Genomic DNA, 24,940 nt, shown 5'->3' on the forward strand with positions numbered 1-24,940 from the left:
CAAATTATACGCGTGACTCTGAAAGGAAGTGCATAGTTCCTGTATACACAAACTTTGATCTACTGCAGGATGGTCAACAGCATCTGTTACTCTAATATCCCACATTATTATAGCCATTTACCTAAACAGATCATAAAAAGATTGTTCCATTAGCCATCTTCCTGGCATAAATTCAGGGAAGTTGATGAGTGGCCATGACCGAGTACCAGCATAAATCCAAAGGATTTGGATGGACAGCTGTAGCTAAATGCCTGCATTCTTCAGTGGTAGGAGCCTTATGTTGTTATTTTCAAGCTCAGATTTTTAGCTACAATATTATACATGCATTTGAGCACTCTAGAGAAGGTGATACAAGGTGATATGTCATATACAATTAAGTTTGTAATTGCCTGTCCAATGATAGGCAAGTCTCCCTCACGTTTTAAACCCGCTCTGAAAGCAATCTGTGAAGAGCTGTTTTAACATGACATGGATATAGCAGAGTTGCACAGCCTGTGTGCCCTGTACAGCCCACCCAGAAACCAGAAAGAAATGGCAAAAGCCATTTTTCTGCACAAGCAAAATCTTCTCAAAACATGAGAAAACAGGACATGCCCAGGAAATTCAGATACAAATCGAGACCAAGCTGTGTATGCAGATCCTACCAGTTCTGCATGAAGCAGAATTTGAGGCAGCAGCAGCAATCAGAGGAAGAAGGACACACGATTTTAGCCTGAACCCCAGTAAGTCCTGAATGAAATGCTGGGAGGGAAGGGAAGATTCACTGCATTATGAAATATCTTCTGCTACTTCTCAACCAAGAGAAAAGGCATTTTCAAGGAATTAGGAGATCTTGTTTCAGCCACCAGATTTGCAACGGGACTTCTGAAGAAGCTACGATACTTTCCTCCCTCCCTGCACTGTAACTAAAAAAGGGTAGATAATTGTCCCTTTACACACAGGCTACGAAGCCAGAATGATTTTTGTCAGTGAAACGTAGGAACACTATGGAGATGAGTGCAAGTATTTCAGACTGCAAGGCAGAATGGCTGACTCGACCTCCAACTTTTTTATCTTACCTATACAACCTTCCTGTGTACCCCTCTTGATTTCAGTAAAAATATTGATTGCAAGTTCAACACATGTGAAAGAGGGATCTAAATCTGGATATGCAACACACTGATATGCAAAAGATACTGGTATGAGTTGTCAGTGACAAGATACATCTGCAGTCAGTACACTGAAAACCTACTTCTGGCAGCAGCAAAGAAGTGCCACTTTTCAAACCGATTTTCCACATTTTAAAATATACTGTATGCAAAACTAATGAGAGAAGCTTTTCACCTGATCCATCTAGTATGTATGACATCATTATGCTCAAAGAGTACAACTGCAGCTTCTCTGACAGGCTCTTCCCAGCAACTTTCACTGGCAAAAATGTCTATAGGACTCTGTCTTCCGGTATGCGTGCAAAAGGGTACAGTGCAAACCCAGAGATTTATCTGAGATCATTTTAGACTATGACACTTACTGATAACATTCTACATGAATAAGCCAACTTACTCTGCATACAAATAGTTTACAACTAACAAAACCACACAGGGCAGAGAGGATGTACTTCGCATCTACAGAAAGCACACTGTCTACCGAGTTCCTCTGAATACAGTTTTCACACGGCACGAGATAGACACAAATTATTTAAAACACAATTGCTAAAGTCTTTTTATTTGCTGTCAAGTTACTTATTAGCCACCTCACTGAATTAGGGACCATTGCATTATTATAACCAATCACACTGCTTTTAAGGCCATGCTACTAAAAAGCCATTATGGATCCACACCCAGGAACAATTCAACTTTGGAGGAAAAGCCCCAAGGTAGGGAACTGAAAGGCAAAGTTCCAGCTACCTTCAAATCCCAAAAGTATCCTAGCAACCTGATATTTTCCTGGGACAGAGGAAGCATACATGATATTTAATGATCCAGTCTAGTCCTCTACTGTAATATGTGACTGCTGGGGAGGGGATGAGAACTGCAAGATGTGGACTGTCCTTGGAACAGCACCGCTGCTGCTCAACACGCGTGAGGCCAGCTTGTTTGGGAACTTTTAATTAGAGCATGGGCTAGTGCTGGAGTGAGGATCTGGCTAGGGAAGACTGGCAGGCAGAAGCACCTGGCAGATGACTGCAAGAGGCACCACCACAGCATAAACTTCAGAGGCAGGGGGGAAATCAGCTCAAGAAGTCCCAAGTCTTACGTTCATTTAGAAGGATGTTCTTCACAAACAACATAGTTCTATATTTATTTTATTATTTAGCAAGCAAATCTGGATTAAAAGCACCTCGATTTTATTTTCTTTATGTCTTTATTTTTAGGGGAAAGACAGAATAAAGACAGCTTTTGTAAGATACTATATTGTTCTTAAAGTTCCCTTAAATACACGTTTTTTATTTTTCCCAGTCTCAACATTGAGAGTACCTAAGATAAATCACCCTAGTTTCTCTAATGGCACACCCTGCATATTTTTGGCCATATTCCTAACTTTCAGACATTAGTGTTCCACTTCATAATATTCTATATTTATAGTATTCTTATTAAATAAGACCTTATGTCTAACTGTCCTGAGTAAACCCAGAGCAGCTAGAATAAACAAGTCTTCCTTCAGAATTTCATTACTGTTTTAACAGGGTCTTCAATGAGCATCACTTAGTACCAGACAGCTGTACCCTGATAATCAATATTTTTATTATTACTTTTGTTAAACAGCACTTACTGCTGTTTATCAGTCAGATATAATCAGCTCCCTGGGTAGTAAACCACCTGTCCAAATTATCTATAGTCCTCCTAAGAGGACATATTGTACAAGTAAATACATTACAATTCACACCATTTATTCGACATACTGCAATCAGCAAGACAGCATTCGCCTAGGTCAGCTGCAAGGTAGCTTTCCATAAACAGTACCTGAAATAGCTGGCAGCACAGCTGGGCTGCATCAGCCAACAACCCACGGACTCCTCCGGTTTTGAGTTCGACTCTGTCATGCGGAGCAGGCAGGGACATACCCCGAGCCAGTCAGCAGCCCACCACCGCTCTGAGGGTGTCTGCAGCGGTCACAGCTGCAGCAGTAGCAAAAGGGTCAGTAAAGCTCCGCAGACGCACCGTGACCAGCCTTGAAACCAGGTTCTGGTAATCCCCAGACAGTACAAGAGCTTTTGGGGATGTGGCACAGGGGTAGAATTTCACTTTTGATGTAGAACGGCAGCCTTGAAATAGCAATGTTATGTATACCCCCCCAGACAAAATTGTTATTGGGCTAATTGGACTGCTGAGTGTTTTGGACATGCCCTGGAGATTCAAAATTTAAATATGTTCTTCAACCATTAACAGTTCTCTTGTACAATAGTACATCTTGTTCCTCTCACATGATGCAGAGTGCATCTTGGATAAAGGCATGTGCCAGTCTTAAAAGCAGGCTCAATCTCCAAACTAAAGATTCAGGTACTGGAATTTACTTTTCCTGGGATATGAATGAAGACTGAAACCTAAATCCTCTACATCGCAGGCCCTACTTCTTCACCCCCAGGGCAAGTGCATGAGGAAACAGCTTGACATCAGTAGAGCTGCAATGTCATAAACTAGGTATCAGCAATGAGAACACACGCCTATTATTGGGTTTTGTAAACAAGTGAATGATGGACAATGACGTCGAGAAGTCATAATACACTGGAAAAGGTGCCTACATGGAAAGATTAATTAGAACAAGTAATGAAGATGAATACTCATTTGCGGCCTGGTGAAGAGCCCTAACTCTGAAAAGGAGAAAAAGGAGGTTTGCCTACTGACGGCACACGCACACGTACGCAACACACGGCCAGGGGAAGGCACAGCCACTTCAGACAGTCTCCCCTCTTTTGGGGGTTTGACTTTCTCCAGAGCTAGATCAGGATTTTAGTAGCAAAACCACTGCCTGTGGAGGCGATACAGCAGCACAAAACATCAGGAAAATGGAAAGCTGGGCTGCAGGCAAGAAAATATATACACCACTGGCAGAGGCTGCCTGCGGATTTTACCAGCCTTCTAATCCAGCAAAGCATTTTGAGGAGACTGGCGATGTAAACAGCATCTGTATAGTTAGAAATGCTCAAAAATAACAGCCATGCACAGTGAACCTAAAACTCCTATGATTTGTAGCATGAGGTTGGCTGTGTGTCTTCCCAGTACTGGGATATGTAAAGGAAGTTGTTGTTAAAGCAAAGAAGATGGGACTTGAAAGATGATTCTCTAGCAAAGGATCCTACAGAGCATCTTCTGTCCTTACACACTAACCCCAAATCAAAAAGGAAGGCAGTGTTGTACAATGGAGTACGTTGTTATCACTGTACACACAGGCCAAAGGCTTTATCATATCTGCTCTGTGTGAGGCCAGTTGCCAAGTGTGCAGAGCTGCCATAAAATACCAAGACTGCAGAAGTAAGCAAAAGGCAGGAGAGAGGAGCAGGGTCAAGTCTACGTTTTTAATGGTAAACAGCCTTAAAGCAAGTAAGTGACAGTTTTGCAATAATACTTGCCTTATTTCAAGAACTTTTTTCAAACTCCTTAAAAGCAAAAGAAAACAAAAAAAAACACAAAAAAGACAAAACAACAACAACAGAATGATTTCCAAACACATTTATCACATAATACTGATTACTACTGGGAGTGCATACGCTCACACAGGAATATCACATGTATGGAGACAGAATATATGTTATTCAAATATCATTATTTTCAGTGTACTACTTCTTAAGGAGTTTTTTATTTAAAAAAAAAAAAAAACACACACACAAAAAAATGAAAGCATAGTGGGGAGGGGAACCAGCTAGGGTATGAAGCATTAGAGAGAAGTCTCTGAACTGGCTGGCAGAGCTTCAGCAGTGAAGGCAATCTGACAGGCACGCCGAGAGATCAGTTATCCTCCCAACCATCAGGAGAGCTGATGTCCTAGAAGCCAATTTTTGAACTGTGCTAATAATAGGTCAGTCAGCAAAGCCGATGCTGCATATTCAACCAAATCTATGTACAAGCTGCGGGCATGAACCCAAAAGACTTTTTTTAATTAAGGAGGCAAAAAGAGACTGAAAGGCTAGCTCATTACACACCACAGTCTCCATGTACCGCAAGCCCTTATCAGCTAGAAGACGTTAACATCTCCAACACCGAAGCACAGGTACTGCCCTGGGATGGAACAGTGCTGTACCAGGTGCTAATTAGGCAGGAACAGGCTGTCCCTGCTGCAGCCCTACTCACAGATGGCTTCTCCGACAGACAAAGGCAGGGTAGAAGGTGAAACAGGCACAGGGAGGTAGAGCAGCCCAGCACTAAGGTAAATCATGGCCAAGGAGAGGCAAGTACCTGGGTCTCCTGACTCCCGGCTGTTTCCTAAAAGCATATATTGCTGTTAGGTAAGGCCAAGTATCTACTGTTACATGAAATATTGTGACCTGATGAGATGCCAATTGTAAGAAAAATCTTCTTTAAGTCACATAGCATTTAAAAGCTTGACAGACACCCACTAGAGAGGTCACTTCAGTGCGTGGTAGTTGACTGGGGCTCAAGTTTTCTTCACTAAAATGTTTAAACTGAAAATTGTAACAACAAAACAGTTTCCAGCAGCCAGATCATAAAGGTCTCTTACACAAAACCTCAAGTGTCCAATTTTTTGGCAGCATATAACATTTACAGCTATCTACAGCCAAAGCTTACCAAGTCTTAGCCCATCTAAACAAATACAACATACAATCTCATCTTTATAGGAAAGTCATAACCCACTTTCAATTAGATAACAAGGATAATGCTCTTGCATACCACAAAATGTGTTAGGACTGTTCTCACTACCTGAGAATTCAACAGTACCTAAAATACAGCACCAGAGACATCTTCCCTTTTTCAAGTTCTCCGGCTTCCTCTTTTCAGAAACCAGACCTATGTTGTGCATTAAACCCAAAACTCATTTTCTATTCCTGCCTCCCTCGCAACAATAAGGGAGATATTTAGCAGTGGGAAATGCTTATTAGAGATCTTCTGTGTTTGATGTAGTACCATTTCCCTAATGGGCCGTGAACAATTTCCATGTTTTGAAAGCAGAGAGATTTCCTTTTAAAAATGAAATCAGCAGACTGATGGGAAGTTGACCTCCATGAAATGTTTCCTCCCATTCTCACAATCGGTGGCAATCCCCTACCACTTTCCCCGTCTTCTTTTATTCTGCTCACATGCCTATTTTTAAGTGGTTGTGAAAAAACATGAGCTGCAACTTTCTGGTGACCATGACCTGTTGCTAGGCTGACTCCCTTACTGCATTAACTGGTGAGCCAGAAATTTTCCTCACTTCAAAATACAACAATCTCTGTAGCATAAGCCAGCAAGGAGGCAGAGTTCTTCACTGCAAAAGGCACTGGCACACAGTTTCCAGCATGGACCCATCAGTATCCGTGTTAGCTCATGTAGTGATTTTTATTTCTGAACTCCTAGATACTGCCTTTAGAGATACAGGTGAGGAGTTATTTCTATATTAAAGAGAAAGCAAATGCTTTCTGGTGAACTTTACAGGATTACGGCTCAGGCTGCTATCAGAGGTAGAAACTCAACCTTTGAACGCTTTTTACCCTCAGCTCCTCCAAGCCAGTACACCCAAGCTGAGAACTCCTGTTACAGATTAGTTAGCTTCTCTACTTCTTCCAAATTGACTTGTATGCTGCTTATTCAATAACTCCCATCTTCACTGGAAGAACTCACCCTTAGGACTTCACTTCCAATTTATGCACTGCTTAGCTTAATGGTTACAACAGTCCCTCGGCAAGCAGTTGCATCCTTGAAGAGATTCTGTTCCATTTCCCATTAAAAATGTGACAGACACGCAACTTTGGATGTCAATATTTACAGGTCTTTTTTCTTATCCAAAAAATTCCATTTGCATTCCAGCAACAACATCTCTGGTCTCAAGTCTCATGCCACTGTGGCAGCTCCTAACATAACACCTCAAATTCATGAATCAAGACTGCAAAACCCAGGCAAAGGCTCAGATAATTTGCAGTGCCACCACTATTATTTTACTAGCTGCTTCAGTTTCACTCCCAATTTCCAGTGTCACTGAGAAGCAAAACCTCACATCACCACAACTCCTTGTCCCAGTGGAGTCCTCATCCAGATTTCCATTGAACACTACTTTGTGTCACCTCTTCCAGCATGTGACTTGTTTTGAAAACCAGGTACCACCACAACTCCAGCTAACTGTGCCAGAAGACCAGCATCACCTCCATGGGACCTCCTCCACCTTCAAGATCCTGAAGCCTCTCTCTCCTTAAACTTCCAACTGAAATACAGTGAGTGACCGGCCCTGACCCGAAAAATCTGAGGCAAATCACTCATAGCTTCACGCTCAGTTCACACATGCAGTAAATGGATAAAGTAGTGCCACAGGGAACAAGTCTTGAGCAATGCCCTTCATGGAATGAATTTCACTTCCCCTCCAAAAGGAAAGGATTATAATCTGGTATCAAAAGGGTCCTTCTGATAAGAAAATTTCCTAGCTTTGGTATTATTTCTGTTCATGCCAGTTTGGCACTAGGGAATGCACATGTGTAGATTATACATAATGTTTTTACAGGAGTCCAGGTAGAAGCACCACAAGTCCTAGAGCACTGAGAACAAAAGTCATCTAATACAGAATTTGCTAGTAAGAAACAAAAAAACCCCACCATGTAAAACCCTAAATATGCAAGTCTTGTTCGGTGCCTAATAGAATGCCAGTGTGGTACGTGGATCTAAATCATTCTGACTCCTGTGTTTTGCAGCTAAAGCAAAGGCAAATCCATTCATATGACAAACTGTGTGGTAGAGGCCCATGTATCCAATATTCATTATCAAACAAAATCAACAATAAAAGATGTTGACTGCTGAAATGCTAGAGATGCTGAAAGAATGAGGAAGAAGAGCGAGTTATTCATTCTACGTGTTAAAATAATCCCTTATGTGAAGAGACATGCACCATCTTATCTCATCCAATTAATAATATTTACAATCTCAGTTCTTCAAAGGGTCTAGTTATTTAGCTCTAGTTATTTAGCTTTTTTTTTTTTCCCTTTTATATGCCAGAAAGAAAAATAAAATGGAAATACTTGTTTAATGATGCACTTCTTGGATGTTTTCAGCAGTGAGATGCATCACTAAGTAACCTTGCCCTTGAAGAAATTGAGCCAAACAGTTGGGGTTTGGAGCAGGTATTTTAAAACCTAGTACTATTAAATATTACATTCTTTCCATTAAATTATTAGGTATATTTTAAACATTGATATCTTAACTTCAGCCTTTATTGTGCACTTGTCAAATGTACTGTAAAACCTATACAGATGTAATGAAAAGATCTCTGACCCACAGGGTAGTACAAATATTGAGCCAATTGTTTTAAAGCCACGATGCAAAACAGACACAAAAGAACTCTCTTAAATAACACAGCCAAAATCTCCAGCAGCTGGAAACATGCCACATCATCTTTCATTTGTATGAGGGCAATGGGATTGACACAGAGTTTACAAACATGCTGAATCCAAGTCTAATCCTACAGAATTCTACCTACAGCCCTTGGGCTCCACTTCACACATTTGCTCTGTGGCCTGTGTTGGGTTTTCAAGCCCAAAGAAACTCATGATCACCTCAGGACACAAGAGGGGAAAGGACCTTTCAGGTCAGAAAAATCCTCTTCTCCTTTATCGTAAGGAACCACTTCATGCAGCCTTATTAAACGAAAAAGCTCCAGCTCAGGGTACAGTATAATTGCTACAGGCTCTTGTAGCAAGCTCATATTCTGTGGCTAAACTGTAGCATATTAGTACCAGTTCTGTTGGCAATGTTCACACATAAAAACCAGGCTTATCCCTGTAAGAGAAAAGCCTACACTCGCTCCTTCCCTTGAAAACTACAAATCTGTCATTACTATAAAGTTGCACAGATCGAGTCTCTCTGCCTTCAGATATCCTCAGCCTGTCTGTCTGAGCAAGCCGGAGCTGGGGGAAACAGCTGTCTGGAGGTGCTTCCGTACCACTGTGGTCTCATCACCCCACCTTCTCCCAAATACACATAAAAGCTTGAGGTATGAACTGTGCAAGCTAGCCCCTGAACCAGGGACTCCTTGCTAAACCCTTTGGTTGGGCTGTGCTACTGCTCTAATTGCAAACAGCAGAGCTGGGAAACTTCGGCCACACACCTCCACCTACAGAGTAAGTACCACCTCGGCGCTTGCAGTAGTTTCTCAAAACAAACTTTCTTCAGACAAACTGGATCATCACCAGTTTACAACAGCATTTCTGCTGAAGGCATTGGCAATCGCGGTTGACCTCCCAGGACTGCACACTGCTGTTGAGTTTCATGACACAGGCTGTTAGCTGATCTCTTTCCAAGGTGCTGTGGGTGAGACTGGATCTGCATCCTCTGTGTTTTAAGCATGCTGCCAGGTCAGTGTAATCACCTAGCTTTAAAAATGAAGACAAATAAATCAGCAGGTGCTAGAGAGATGAAGGGGACAGCGTATTACACCATCCTCAGACTTCTAAAAAACTGAATGGCTCCACCATAAAAGCAAATAGTTGCTTTCCTCCTTTTACTCCTTTTCTAAGGCAGTGTCAGAACCACACTGAATCAATGGCTAGGTATCTTCTCCTAACACCCATCTGATTGTGTAACATAACTTCCAGCTAAAGGATGCAAGAATAATAATGCACAAACTGTCTGACAGTACATATTTCTTCTCCTACTCTGCCCATGCATCCATTGATATATTTATTCATAGACAGAATCACAGTCTTTCTCTGGCTTTGCTTTGCTAGCTAGGCTAAACACACCAAATGCTTCCAGCCTCTTCTCATCTCCTGGGAAATACTTTTTTATTATCATTCCTTTTTATTCTAGTAGACTTTCTGTTCACCTGGTCGAGTTGTGATTTATCTTTCTTCAACACTCATGACCAGACTATGAACAAATGGAAGAAATTGCATTCCATTTTTAAAAAAGGTAGCAAGGAATTGAGATATGTTTTAGTCAGGTCACAAAAATACAACAATGCAATGAGTATCATCTAGTTTTGCTACAGTTAAGAAACACTACAGAAAGAATAAGATATGTAACAGACGCTAGCTTGTCACGTTAATTAACTTTTCTTTTTTAAAACCCATGTTGAGAATCATTCAAGTAATAATATGAAATCAGCCAGCACTCTGCATACAGATGAAGCAAATATTCCAGAACCTTCAGCAATAAAATAATTTCATACTGAAAAATACAATTAAAATCAGAAAGCTGTCCTGCCATCTGTTTAAAACAAAAGGTTTTAAATTTCCTTTTGTTATCAGAAAATAGCAAAATGCTAAGTATGACTATTTTGGAGGATTGATTATCTTTATTTAAGTATATTTTGCTGTCATTAGTATACAAATACACAGTAAGCATGTAAAACTGCAGGGTACCGCGTTATTCTTACCAAAATGTAAGATCTGAGCTTAAATAAACTTGTTTAACAGAGCCTCTCTGCAGCCATGACCATCTCAGAATGGGCAGCAAAAGTGAACTGAGCCCATAAAAATCAAAGAGAAATGGTACATGGTCAGAAGAACCTGTATGCATTTCCATCCTAGGCTACTGTTTACTCTGATGATGTAGTCATTCGGAGAAGTCTGATCAACCACTTTCTAATACAGCTTTTGTTAATGTTCAAGAGCTGGACCTGGGTACCTGGCAGGATCACATCGGTGCCAGCCCAAACAGAATTAAATGGTCAAATCCCACACAGTCATGAAGAAATGAGCAAGACACACAGATATTTATTTTGCACTGAAGGAGTCTGGAGCAGTTAGTTTACTGTCTGCCTTGCCTGTAAGTTGTCAGATGGCCGCTCTTCTGCAAAACAGGCTTCTAGGGGCTCTCTCCCTCTTCAGCTTGCCTTCTTTCTAAGTTCTGTTCCTGCTCTTAGAGGAAAATGATGAGAAGATGGCTCCGCTAAGCCTGGCTGCCACGGTATCTCATACCACAACAACACCCACCCTTGCAGTCTTTCACATGTGACATAACAAGTGGCATGGATCTTCACAGGGCTGAAACTACAGACCTAGAAATGATTTTATTAGGAGCATCTGGCTCCTGCAAGCAAACTATGAAATCTGCTACTAACTTATTTATCAGAAAGCTACAGAGGACAGCAAGTTAGGAGTCCACACTGATCACATACATCAAACTTCTTGGTAAGAATGACTTCAGTGGCAGCCTGACTCATCGTCTGTTCAACTCCAACATTATCCAGACTCACTGATTGGGCTGCACACCCTGCAAGGATTGCTGAGTCACAGAGAACTACCAGATGGGGTCTCAGTGATACTGATGGAGGGCTGCACCGAACATGCATCTTCACCAGGAACTTTGAGCTCTGACTGTACAACGAACAATCTAAAAAGACTGTCCAGATACACTGCTAGACAACAGATGCTACGTACTATTTTCCTTTCTCTACAACGGAGAAGAAAGAAAAAAGGAAGGGAACAAGGACACAGTGCAAGAAGCAGCTCAGTCAGCCAACAAGTTAGAGAAAGCTGCAGAGCTACAACCACCAGTTCCCTAAGATAAATAAAAATTTAGCACAGCGGAGTGGGTTTGTTTTGGTTTCTTTCCCCCAGCCAGTGCTTCATGTCATTTTTGTATAAGTTAACTGATAAGGCACCAGCAACCAAAGGAGCCAGATTCCTAATTTAAAAGCCATACCATTATCCAGGCAGTAATTTACTGCTTTGCACAGCAACTGGCAAACAGGACAGTCAAACGGCTAGGAAGATGACGGGTACTCATGCCCCATCTCCACACCTGTTTGTAGTCGGCTCCCAGGAAAAGGTATCTGACCAAGGATGCTGGCAGCCAGGCTTCTCTCGGTTCATCACTCTGTTTAGCAAGGCCTGTCCTTCCATACGCAGAAAATAATAGGCCCTGGTTATGATAAAAGCAGTTGCTTAAAAAAATAACTAGGGGAAAAAAGAGAAAGCAATCACATAGAGGTTGTCTTGTCCTGATATTATTTCTTCATGTAATTCCACTGTCATCACAGGATCACTTTACACAAAGAGAAGAAAATGAAGAGATTTTGCTATATAACCTCCTTTCTTAATATATTTGTAGTTTCACAATAAACATGAACCCAACCATTCTCTGCAAAAGAAGAAAGTGGCATTTCCTTCCTGGTTCTTACACTATCAGTACCCCAATAGAAATAGATTTACTTCCTTTAAAATAGACACTGCTAGGATGGAGTTTAGAAACAAGCTTCACCTAGTTGTCATGAATTATTAACCAGAAAAAATTCCTCTTGTTGCCCTTTGCCGAGGCTTGATTTGCAAGTTTAAAAATCAAACTGACACTCACGTCTCTTGTACAAATACCCAACCTTTTAAAAAATGCTCTGAGCATTATAAATACATTTCTTCATGAATATGAGAACAACAATTCTATAAATAGCTATTCTTCACAGAATTGCTTCAAGACATTGTTTTTACAGACAACAGTAGGAAGCTGAAAGAGGTCTTAGTGCCAAACATATTCAAAGTGAAATAAACTCTCCAATCAGCTCTAGGCTTCCATTTATTATTACAAAGCTTGCTGTTATTTTTCAGCTTATACAATTAGTTTATGCAAGGGAAGGAACAAAACAGAAGACTGCATTGTGTTCTGGCACAGCTACTGGGTTGGTGTAAATCAGTCATAGCCTTCACCTTCTGAGGGCATTCACTTTATTTCTCTGCGCAGTAATTTAACAACTGTGGACTGTTGACGGATGAACCCACTATTACCCACCACAACCTTGTACAAGCACAGGCAAAGCCAGTATTTTTATTATAACTCCATAATACGATTTCCAAATACACTGACTCAAAATTCTGCTCCATCTCCTCTAAAAAGCAAACACAGAAAGATAAATATGATCTAGTGTAATAGTTAATTGCCTGTTCGGTCTGTACTTTTAATGGTTGGCACCTCCTTGAGCAATTTTTGCACTGGTATCTAAACATAAAATCAGCAGGAACTCCTGAAAAACTGCTACACCACTGGTAAACCAGGTTTCCGTAGCCAGAATACTACAAGTACGAATTCAGTCATTTTGGCATATACTCCAACACAAGGCCAAAGCTCAAGCGCTACCAAGTTCCAACACCATTTTCAGCAGGGAACCAGTACAAGCACTTACTTTGTAAGTACTTGAAAATTCATCTCTGAAAAAAGGAAGAAACTCATTCAGTTCCTGGTTTTGATACAGTATTTTGCTATAACAACTGCAACAATAATTTTCTATTATACGTCTGATACAGTACATGAAACAAACTGCTCAGGGTACCGACAGTCTCTCTCACCGGTTTAGCTCCACAGTCTCCAACAACTGGAAACATGACAGTGATGATTTCAAGGGGTGACACTGCTGTCAAACTGGAGTAACGCAGCGATGAATCAGGCCACGAGCTTTCCTAACAGCTCCCCAGCCATAACAGTGATCTAAGCATACAGGAATGTGTTTGAAAGAAAGTAAGTGTCCTGTGAGGATTAGTAAGAACTTTGTGACATGGCTCACCAGGCATGGCCAGGGAGCAGGCGGCAGTTCAGGAGGAAGAATTCAAAGGGAGCTCTGTCCTCTGGGAGTTCTGGGTCTGCCGTGCACCACAGCCAACATCCTTAGTGTACAGAAGGCAAGACAGAGAACCCACAAGCCAACTATGAACCATTAAAGGATCCCAAACGGATCCTTGCCTGTAAACCAGGACAATTACTACACCTCCACGGCCATCAGACCATTAACACGGCTGGAAATTACCATCCATGTCTCCACGATTTGTCCACCGGGGACGAGCCACAGGCCTGTTGTATTTGCTCCCCAGAAGAACAGAGGAACATGCGCTGATGTAATGCTTGTCTACTGTGCCAGGACTGGAATGCAAAGCCTCCTGATCCCTGCCCGTCACACCACAGAAAACAGAAAGAACCATTCTGGAGCAGGAAGCTTTTTTCTTACCTTATTTTGATCTGTCCAGTAGAAGAAAAAACCCTGTGGATCTGTTCTGAGAATAATTGGAGTCACAACAGTGGAGTCCTGGAAGAAAAAAAAGACAAACAAAAAAATCCATGTCAGCACAGAGAACACACAATTATTCACTAGCTGCTTTGCCACCCATATTAATGAATTGCAATATCTAGAAATTACCCTGGAGGTATCACTAGCAAGATGTCACTAAAAGAATTTAATATCACCTGCCTAATCTCCATTTTTCTGACATAACGTATTTCCATTACTGAGAAGACAGCACTAAGTAACTCCAGACTTGTCAACACATGGAGTTACTCCAGAAAAGCTGGAAGTAGATGAATTTAAACAGACATAAAACACTGTCAAACTGGAGCCCACAGAGAAAAGTATCTTAGTTATCAGAAGTTCACTGCCCACCTTAATCCAAATTAACCTTCAGTACAGACAAAAGCTAAATGTATATAAGCTTTACTGTAACATACAAAGACTGAATTTTCCTAGAAAACTTGGAATAGCATTCACTACATTAAGACTTTTGTCAATTATTTTCCATTAGTATTTTTCTATTTTTTCTACAATAGAACTATGAAGATTTTACTGCTGGGACTATATATATATATATTCCACCCCACCTCCAAATCAGTTGAAAACCTACCTACTCTGGTACCATCCGTAGCTCAGGTCATTTGAAACCAAGCACATTTGTAAGTACAATAAATAAAGCAGCCTGGTTACCTAAACATTCTTGTCTTCCAACTGACAGCAGGCACCTGACTCAGGAGATACAAGCTCTAACCCACGCCTTTTTTGCCAGTGGGCATTCATGACATCTCTCACCCATCGGGATTCCCTGCTGCCTAACAATAATTGACATCAGTGCAGCCTGGTCCTAATAGGATTTCTTCTCTCTTTCCTCTACTATTGTTCATGACAACTGTAAAAACACTGTTGTTTTGAGACCTCTACCTGTTTGCCAAACTCAATTTAAAAGTTACGTAGGGAGCACAGAAAAGAGGAGGAAGACAGGCAGAGAGAAAAAATGCCTAAGCCTTATCTCCACAGGAACCCAGGCTAAACACACAATTCCTCCTCAACAAGGATGTACATTTCTGTTGAAGTGCTAAAAGTATTTAACAGCTTTAGCATCCACCTATTCCCAAAGCAGGAATGTGAGGTCAGTCTATATTCCTTTAAGGAAAAAATGGGCTCCAGTAGTTTCAAATTTAAATCAAACATATTTAAGTGTGGGGTTTTTTTTAAGTGCAAGTAAAGTTGATGGGTGAAACATTATCATATATAAATAAGAACTTATGCAAGTGCCATTTCCGATGCAAGAAGACAACACCTGTCTATATTATGCCACTAGTACAGTCCTTTTTGACAGAGTACTGAACGCCCAGCAGCGGGCATTTGTGAAACAGGGAAGTTGAATTACTCCCAGTTCACAGACAGAAAAAAACAAGACCCAAGGAAGCTAAGTGTCAGGCCCAGCACTGGTAAGAAGCCTGCAGGGGAACAAATAGAGTAAAATGGAGTGAAACATGAAGCACATTTTTATCTCCGCACAAGAGAAATACAAATAGAAAGCAAGTTCTACACTAAGAAGAAATACAACATCAAACCCTTAAATGAGTGTAAAAGTTCCCTTTATAACTGGAAGATCCGGGCTGTGGATTAACTGTGCCACAGGTACACTGACACCCAAATGGGTGCCACGTGAGCTTTCAGAGGCTGGGAACGAGCGTGGCTGTACCAGTGCCAGGCAGTGCTATGGGAACGTCCCAGCTGGGATCAGAGCTCGTTCACAACGCGCCACTGACCCTTTTCCTCATTACAAGAAAAGTGTTGTATGTGCTTCCCCTAAGAGAACGGACATCAGAATTTGTACTATCTCTTTTTTTTTTTTTTTTTTTCCACATTTCTCCATAGTTTCTAACCTCTTGTACACCTGAGAGTCCAATACTGTTTGAGTGCAACAGGCAAATTTACTTTTAAAATATGCCAGACCCTGAAGAGATGTTGACTGGCTGTCTCTGTCTGCAAGCTCCTACAAGAATATTCTTAAATCTCTGCCATTCAAAAATAGGAGGGGGAAAAAAAAAAAAAACACACACAAAAAAAAAAAAAAAAACAACAACAACAAAAAAAAAACCTGCTCTGGAGATATAACTCTCCTTTTTCAGTTTATATCACTATGCAGTCTGTGTATAAATATGTAAAATGAGGAAAGAAGACTAAGTGACCTTCTGCCTTCGGATAAGATATGCACAACTTCAGGGTAGGGGGAAGAGAAGGAAGTGATGGGAAAAAGAAGCATGAAGTAATTATGTCTAGGATTAATCAATTTTCCTGGTTAATCATTTCAAATCAGTTGCTTCAACCCAAAAGCTGTTTGGATGTGCCTGTTACAGCTATTAAAATAATGATTTTGTAGAGGTGGATTGTAAAATAGTGTTGGCTATAATCAGACTCAAAAAAATGAAGGATGAGGGGACAGAGCCTTCAATATCTATTAAGTGACATATAGGAAACCTCATCACAGAGATAATTAAGAGTTTTAGTTTAGAACCTCTGTGCTCCAGGAAGTTGTTTGCTTGCTTTCTTAAACCAAAAAAAGGCAGTTGCGCATTATGCCTCTTTTCTAAATTATCTGTATTACTCTGACATTAAGCCTAGCATAACTAACATGATGATGAATACAAGAACCCCATGCTACCACACGGTATACAAACAGAGGATCTGAGACTAACTTTGTACATGTAACTGCGTAACGCGTGTCTTAGGAACTCTTCCATGCAGTTAACAGCAGCAATAAAAGTCATGCGCACAATGTTTTATATATTCCACAAGCTAACTACAACTCTTATAAGTCCCTGCCACCAAAACACTCCTTAGTTCTGGATGGAGAGGAATGGGAAGGAACTTCTCTAGTCCTTCTCCCCACTCCACATTAAGGTGGAATCCTTTGCCATGGGGAACAGGTCTGCTGCTTTCATCCTGCTCTGCAATCAGGGCTTGCAAAGGCAGGCAAGAATCAAAAGGATACATGAAAAACCCTTTATACAGTATACATTCAAGAAGAGTGATTCAAGGCTCTGAAGTAGGAACTTGTTTCAAATGAGAATTGTCTGGTACATTTATTTATAAAAACTATTGTACTTTGTGGGAATAACTGTGGTTTATGATTACCTAGAAGCCACACCTGCAATCATTCATGAGAGTATCCTGAAGCCCATTAATTCAATTTCCTCAACCAAAGAGCTGACCTATCCCATAACTCCCCTGAACAAATTTACCAACCCAACCATACTCAACTCTGAAGAGGGTAACAGATAGGACACAATACATAAAGGGGAAAAAAAACCCAACCAAACAAACAACAACAAAAAAACAACCAACCAAATAAAACCAAAACAAAACTTGAAGGAGAAACAAATAGGGAGCAGGTGTTCATTTCTTCCCTAACCCACCCAGATCCAGAACAAGAGAATAAAACAGAGGTGGGGGTGGAGGGGGGCAGGGGAATTGTCAGTGTTGTGAATCTCTAAAGCTGACACGTTTGGAAATTAACACATATTTAAATGCCTAATAGGGGCATAGTTCTTATGATCCTCTGGGTGTCAACAAAGCAAGCAGCCCTTTGGGTAGGCGCCCCAGATTCTTGGGACACTTCCAAGTAATTAAGAAAAGAAGCAGGAGAAGGTAATCAAGGCAAAAATCAGCTGTGACCAGAAAGGGGAGAGGACTAAGAGAAAGGCAGAGTGTCCCAGCCAATGATGAAAATGATTGTGAGTTATCAGGCTTTTTCAAGGCCACCTGTGGGTGCCCGTGCCAAGCAGTGTCTTGGTTTCCAACAGATTGCTATTGCAAATTCCTTGAATAGAAAGACTTAAGAGTGGCTCTAACCTGGCATTCCCAGTGTGCTGCTATCACAACCATCTAAACTTAAGTGAGCAATTTTTGTAAAGGGCTTTTAATTTCACCTTTAAAAGCTCCCCACCTTTTTATTTGTTGACTTAGGGCCAATTCTCTATTTTCTTCCAGTTTCACAGCCTCAAATAAGTAATGTGGTTGTTCTAAAGTTATTCCATTAAGTTGCCTCCCAATTGGCTGTACGACCTCAGATCTTGCATTAGCAATATTCTTTATTTCATGCTTTTAAACAAAGAGGCTTCAAATTTATGCCCGCAAAGTGCCACGGAGAACTTTGGGATCCTTACCAACCAGGTACAGCAGCACACGGGCATGTAAGATTAATGGACAAATCCATATCTAATTGCCTGCCATATCAGGTATCTGATTTTAGGTGTGGGTCCCCCTAGACTACATCTAACATCAGCAAGCCAAAAGCACTACCTCCATTTTAATACTACCAACGAATAACGACTAGCATACAAAGCCAAACAGTGAAGAGGGTGGAAACCCTGGTTTGGTTCCTTCCTGACTACACATCCATGTCTCCTAAGCCTCAGAGCACCCCCACGACCAAGGCTGCTCATCCAGCCACGAGGGACGGAGCTTTCTCCCCTGTTCCTCAACCATCTCTGGTTAGACCTGAAGAGACACAAGTGAGAAAGAACAGCTACAGAAGGGCGCACCAGTCTGCCGCCTACACCCTGGGCTTTGGCCCTTGCTCCCAGAACTGTCTGTACTTTACTTGTATGAAGGCAAGGGTGTAACACTATTGCCACTGTGTCTTGTGCCAAGCATGTTCAGTGTTAAAAATGATCAGAGAATGTCACAGGCTGCGACCCGTGTGCCTGCGATGCAAGTAGCGGGTCAGTCCTGCAATAGATGAAAAGTTCCTAATGGATCTTAAAAGTACCTATTGGGGGATGAAAATCTGCCTGTACCTTGTCAACTAGCAAGACAATGAGTCCGATGAGCATGTGTTTTAATAAATCATATATAGATAACGATGAAGTTTCTAAGAAAGAGCTGTGGTCAAAATTCACATCAACGGATTTTAAAAAGAAAAGCAGACCAACCCTTATCTTCAGCTCTTACAACAGATGGGGCTCACGGCACTGTCTTATTAAGTCAGACCGTTGATTCCCGGTTATGCCTCAGATTTTTACAGACATTGAACATCCCCAAATATAACCTGAAAACTTTTACACACATCATTACTTCATTTGCTTGAACATTCTCCTGGAAAATTTCTGCCAAATTGCTTCCAAACACAAAGCTAAGAAATACAGATTGTTTCTGACAGAGGCAAAATATTCTGCAACTCTTCTTTCACTTTGGCAAAAGGGCTTCAATTCTGGTTGAGCAAGGGTGTAAAAGGCTGTGGGAAAGGTATGGGGAGGGTCCCTGCAGAAAGTTTTCCTGCCACCCCACAAGCCAGGGGCGTTAGAGGCTTGGGGGAGTGGGGAAGGAGCAAAGGAGAAGGGATCGCAAAACCACAGTTTGCACGTGGTCAGCAGATAGATTAGCTGTTAAATTCCATAATACGCTGGGTGTACTCAGACTGGAACTAAGCAGGATTACCCAAACAATTAGCACTATGAATTTCTTCAGGCTGACAGCTGAACTATGAGCGAGAGGGAGAGAGTACCCATCCCCTGGTTTTGCAATGAACCCCTGAAATAATCCAGAAGGGTAAAGATGTGCTCTGTTACTGAGGGCAGAAGAGCCAAATCTGCCACATAAAGAAAGAGGCTGCAAGAAGGAAATACTGGAGAAGGTGAAACACATGAGTGCTGGAGGTTGGAAGCAGGACAAAAAAAAAAAAAAAAAAAAAAAATAAAAATCAAAGCTGGAATTGAGTTTACAGGACCTATAAAATGAAATCCTACTTGTTCAATAGGAACATGCAGAAAAATATTCTTCACTATTAGAGTGGTTAAACCCTGGAGAAACTTTGGTGATGGCACTGCAGGACAGAAGTCGTCATTCTGCTAATTAAAGACTAACTTCCTGCAAGTTTAAAAGAGCTACTTTAAGTGGTATTTGTTTCTCAGAAGCAGACTACCCTGGCTCATTTCTCAGGATGTCCATACTCTTGGGCTAATTACATCCTTACCGCATGTAGTTTTGATTTGTCTGTATGAGTCCTTATTTGTTGCAGATGTTGCAAAGTATGCAGTCAATAAAGAAGGAATGAAGGGAGAACTTTATAGCAAAAGTAGCCAAATGTCAACCAGGAAGATTTTCTCTCTGCCAGAGAGTTCTTGCATGATGCTGAGCAAATCATTTAAACCAGTTCATGGCATACATGCTGCATTCTCATTCTGAAGGAATATTGGAATTGTATTTCCACGTTTTATTTTCTAATTTTCAGAGATGCTGAGCCCAAATTTATCTGAAGTCACTGGGGAGACATTCTGAATATCTGACTGTCTGGTGCTACGCAGTCTGAAAATTAGGTCCAAGGTATCTAATCACAGATTTAAAATTAGTAGTTTTTTATGTTGGTCTCTTTTTCTGGACCTACAACAGCACAGTTGGGAACACACTTTGTCATCTAATGGGTCTTGTGAAAATAAATTAAAATGTGCTTATGAAGCATTTACTTTATAATAGATAAAAGACTCCATAATGATTAGTTACCTCTCTATTTCACTACAGCCTTTGTTAAAAAAAAAAAAAAAAAAGATCTTGAGCATTCAAACATTAAAGTGAAGAAAACATACAGTCCACAACTTAAATTCCCCTTTAGCTTCCCTTTCACAAAGAATTCCTCATTTACTTAAGAGTTGCTTTCTGGTTTTCAGTTTCCCTAGTATCTACCAACTCTCCAGAGGGCTCAGATGCTACAATAACACAGATGTTATCTGCAACCTAAACACATAAAGTCTTCACCAGATCTTCCAAGGCATGCATCTAACTATTCTGCGGGGGATCCAAATCTTTTTTTCCCCCTAAACTAGAGTTAGGAAGAGCTTTCCAATGGAGTTAACCAAGTTCAGGCTTTCCCCTTTACTAAATGTTAACTGCTGAAAGATTTTAAACTCAATCTGATCACTCTCCTATGTTATGAAAGGCCAAAACCACAACTTCTACTCATTTAGATAAAATATTTTTATATAGCACAGAGCTGGTATTTGTTTACTACATAAATATTAGCAACAAAGAAAGAAAAAACAACAAAAACTCTAGGATGTTGGACTAACTTCTTCCCTCCAGACTGAAAACATTCAGACAAAACAAACTCTTCTCAGTTTATTGTTTTAGTTTTATAAGCACAGAACAATGGTTGTTCATTTTTCATGGCCTCAGTCATATACTGTAGTGACAGACTTGTGCAGAGTTTAAAAACAAAATAAAAAAGGCAGGAAAAAATAAAACGTACTTGAGCATCGAAATCTTAAAATCACTTCTGAAAATTTCCAGGTTTTTAATTTGTTTGATCTTGGCTTATCCATAACAGATACCCTGATGTTATATTTACTTGTCAGGTTAAAGGGGGTGTATCTCATACTCTTGATAATCTTCCTTAAAAGGTTCTAAACAAACAAAGAAGCCCAAAAACTTTACATAGCGCTCACTGTTTGAGCACGAAAAATGTTTTATAAAGACAAAGAAGTGCTCTAGGAGAAAGGCATTAAAATAGAACTTAAAAAACCTAGGTTCATTTTTGCTGCTCAGTGGAATACCTGGTGAAGTGCTACAGCCACTAAACAACACTACATATCAAAAGGTTTGTTTCAGTAACTAAACAGTTAGGGAAAAAAAATGGCTATAAAATTGGAATCATGTCCCTCAATTTAGGTAGAGTGACATTACCTTACTGATACAGTTAACTTGCAAGTAAAAGTAAATAGTGCAAGCCACAGAGAGACCAGTCAAATTCTTTATGCAAAGTACATATTATCACTAAGGAAGATAAGAAAGTCTTTAAACAAGAACTGGAAACAAATCCATTTTTGAATATACTCCATCATATTAACTCGCTTCAATGTGCCAACTGCTGCTCTTAGAAAACATCAGTTCAGCTGTGCTGTAGCTGTTGAGCTATCTGTTAACTCAGTTACGTCTATCTTGTTCCCACTACAGGCCAGAGAAAATAAAGAAAAACAGACAGCCAAGGCAGCTTTCAGCCCCGTCAGACCAGTCCTCAGAGGAGTTGCCCTTTATACTCAGGTTTCATTAACCTTCTCAGCTAGCAACACATTCTGCTACATCAAGTTTAATCCCCTACAGAAAAAAAACTTCACCCATGAACTTAATTGCATCCTTTTTATTTATTTATTAAACTGTTTTAAAACTGTCATGAGGAAGAGTTATTATAACCTGGGTTTCACCAGCACAGAGTGGATCAAGTCAGTTCTTCTTTAAGCCTTCCCTCTCTCTCACAGCTATTGCTTCTCTCTAGGAATAAGAGAGTGCATCTGTTCAAAGATGAGAACAGTACTTAAGAGACTCAGCATCTCTTCCAAGTAGTAAGGGAGAAGTGGTTATAAAGGCCCAACTGAAGGCAGCATGGAGAAACAGCACTAGAAGAAGGAAGCGCTCAGCCAACTAGCATCTTAAACCAGACACACAGATGCACACATCCACAAAAGAAAAAAAAAAAAACAAAAAACAAAAAAACAGCCAACCAACAAACAAACACACACCCCCAAAAAACACCTAAGCAACCAGTCACTTATTTTTCACCTATTCCAACTTCAGCTATTTCTGTTCGGTGCCTTGTGAATCCAATCTACACATCAAGAACACGAGTTAATTCTAAAACTTGTTTTCTGACCTGCAATACTGTTACAGAATAAAACAGAAACAGTGTGAGGAACAGCAAAGTTACAGGACAACAATCATCTGTTTCACTTTAGCGCTTTGTATCCTGAGCCAAAACAGAACCTATGACTAGACTGCGTTAGGCGCTGGATGGTGTAAGTGATGCTGCATCAAATCCCGATGCACGAAAGCGTGACTTGTCTTGCAAAGCTGAAACTTTTTAATTGATCCTAATGCTTTTACAGTTTAGAAACTGAAGATGGTCCATAGAAGAAATGGAATTTCAAGCCTCTTGAGTTGCTTGCCTTCCACCTGCCTGGATGTGACCCTGAGTGGTTAACGTAACCTCTTCCTCTCCTCTTAGCAAAGCATTTCTCTTTCAAACTGGATCATCATCACAGGGGCAGGGGGGTGGGAGGCGGGTGCTGGATGAGGTTCATGTGTAACGTGTAGCAGACCTCACTGCTGTCCCTCAGAGAGGAGGTCCATATAACCACGTCAGTACTGCATCTGCTTATTAGCAGCCTCAGAGTTACTAATTAGGCACAGAGCTACTAGAAGCTCCGGATGGATCAGTTTTAGTCTGTATCGCTACAGCTTTTGTCACACTGTGTTGCATACCACACTGCAGCATCCTTCTACAAGCTGGCAAATACATTCTTTAACAACTGTTACTCTATACGCCATGAAATTCCTTAAAAGCCTCTCATGCTCTGGTTTAAACCCTTCCAGCATTCCCATTTTAAAATTTTTTTAAAATTTTCAGTGGTCTATACCTCAGCCGGAAAAATTTTGCTTTGGGCAGAAACTTGGTACAAGTCATAGGAATGCAGCGAAAACACTCTTTTGCTTTATGAATGAGAAGCAAAGTCAATAGAGCCATCTTTGAACTGCGAAACAAAACAGCAGGGAAGTGTACTACAAGGGGTATGCCTTGGACGGGAATGAATGCCGCCCTGGTGCACAGGCAGAGCAGAGCTGAACTCCCGTTCTTGCTCAGAAACGGTAAACAGAAAATGGTGCGTAATAAACATCAGTATGTGAGGCTCGCCTCTCTGAGCAGCCCTCTTAGCATCAGCAGAGCCAAAGTACTCATTATGGTCGATTCTATTTTACTGCTACATTTTGTAGTTTACTATTTCTCATTACAGACTATTGTTTTGCTAGCGAGTTTGTGCATGCCTATTTACATGAGAGACCACAGAGGTTCAGATTAATAATCATCATTTTTACAAACCCGTCAAGCAGATTAATTTGATAGAAAACAAAGACTCTGAAGTGGTTATTGGCTACTCTGGCAAATACTTTGAAAAGTCACCGAACATGCATTCGTCCAAAAACCTTCTTACAGCAAGGGTGCCAAAGGAGATTATTTTCCCTTGAAATCTTTGATTTTGTGGGGCTTCCACTGCTGAGAAGAAACACTACGGGCAAGATAGAGAGGTTGGGGGTAGGAAATGCATACCTATACACACAATGCACCATCAACAATGAGTTACTGGCAGTATTCTTCATCACACAGTGTGGCTAAATACACATCAACTTTCATCGGGTTGTTGACTAAAGCGCTCACTAAACACAACAGGACTCTCTCTCACCTGTCACACATTCCAGGTAACACCTTTGTATCGCCAAGTAACACCTTTAACCTGAAATGCCCATCTTTTGCCAGAATTTCACTGTATTTTATTACTGCAGCCTTTACGTTTACAATTGAAAATCTTTTTTTCCAATTAGTCTACAGCAGACAAGGTTAGCCACTGAACACCCAGTGTGCATGGAGAACACCTCTTCTTCAAATTCTATGTACATAATATACTAGGAAAATAGCACTTAAACTGTTGCCTAATTTCTTGGACTTTCAGTCTGGAGACTTAAATCACCGTTAACTTGACCTCTGCATACACCTGTGGCAATTTCTTGGTAGCTTACCAGAAATAAAACAGTAACTGCAGTGACAAGGCTGAGGTTATGCTGCCTTTTCCTATACTAAGGAAAATATCAAACAAAGGAAAACATTTTCTCAGGCGCATCATTAAAGCTTAGTTCCCGAACACCAATAACCTGTGTCAAGCCAGTATTTACTACCGCAGACGTGGTCAGGTTGCTGAGTTTATAAAAAAAAATATATATATATATATATATATTTGCTTATTATTGTAAATAAAATTTCGCACTACCAGTTGTTCAGTTTTTA

The 24,940-nt window shown here is 40.7% G+C and overlaps 1 protein-coding gene across 2 annotated transcripts in view; it reads right to left on the reverse strand.

The window, feature by feature from the left end:
- The window catches only part of PLCB1 (phospholipase C beta 1), a 408,321-nt gene that overhangs the window by 381,624 nt on the left and 1,757 nt on the right, over positions 1 to 24,940 (reverse strand). For both annotated transcript variants that reach the window (XM_042789375.1, XM_042789376.1), the window contains exon 2: positions 14,050 to 14,127. In XM_042789375.1, the coding sequence (XP_042645309.1) occupies positions 14,050 to 14,127 (78 nt within the window). The remainder of the gene's footprint in view (positions 1 to 14,049; positions 14,128 to 24,940) is intronic.

This window comes from Tyto alba, unplaced genomic scaffold (assembly GCF_018691265.1).
Source record: "Tyto alba isolate M040663 unplaced genomic scaffold, T.alba_DEE_v4.0 Super-Scaffold_16, whole genome shotgun sequence".
NCBI classification, from domain to species: domain Eukaryota; kingdom Metazoa; phylum Chordata; class Aves; order Strigiformes; family Tytonidae; genus Tyto; species Tyto alba.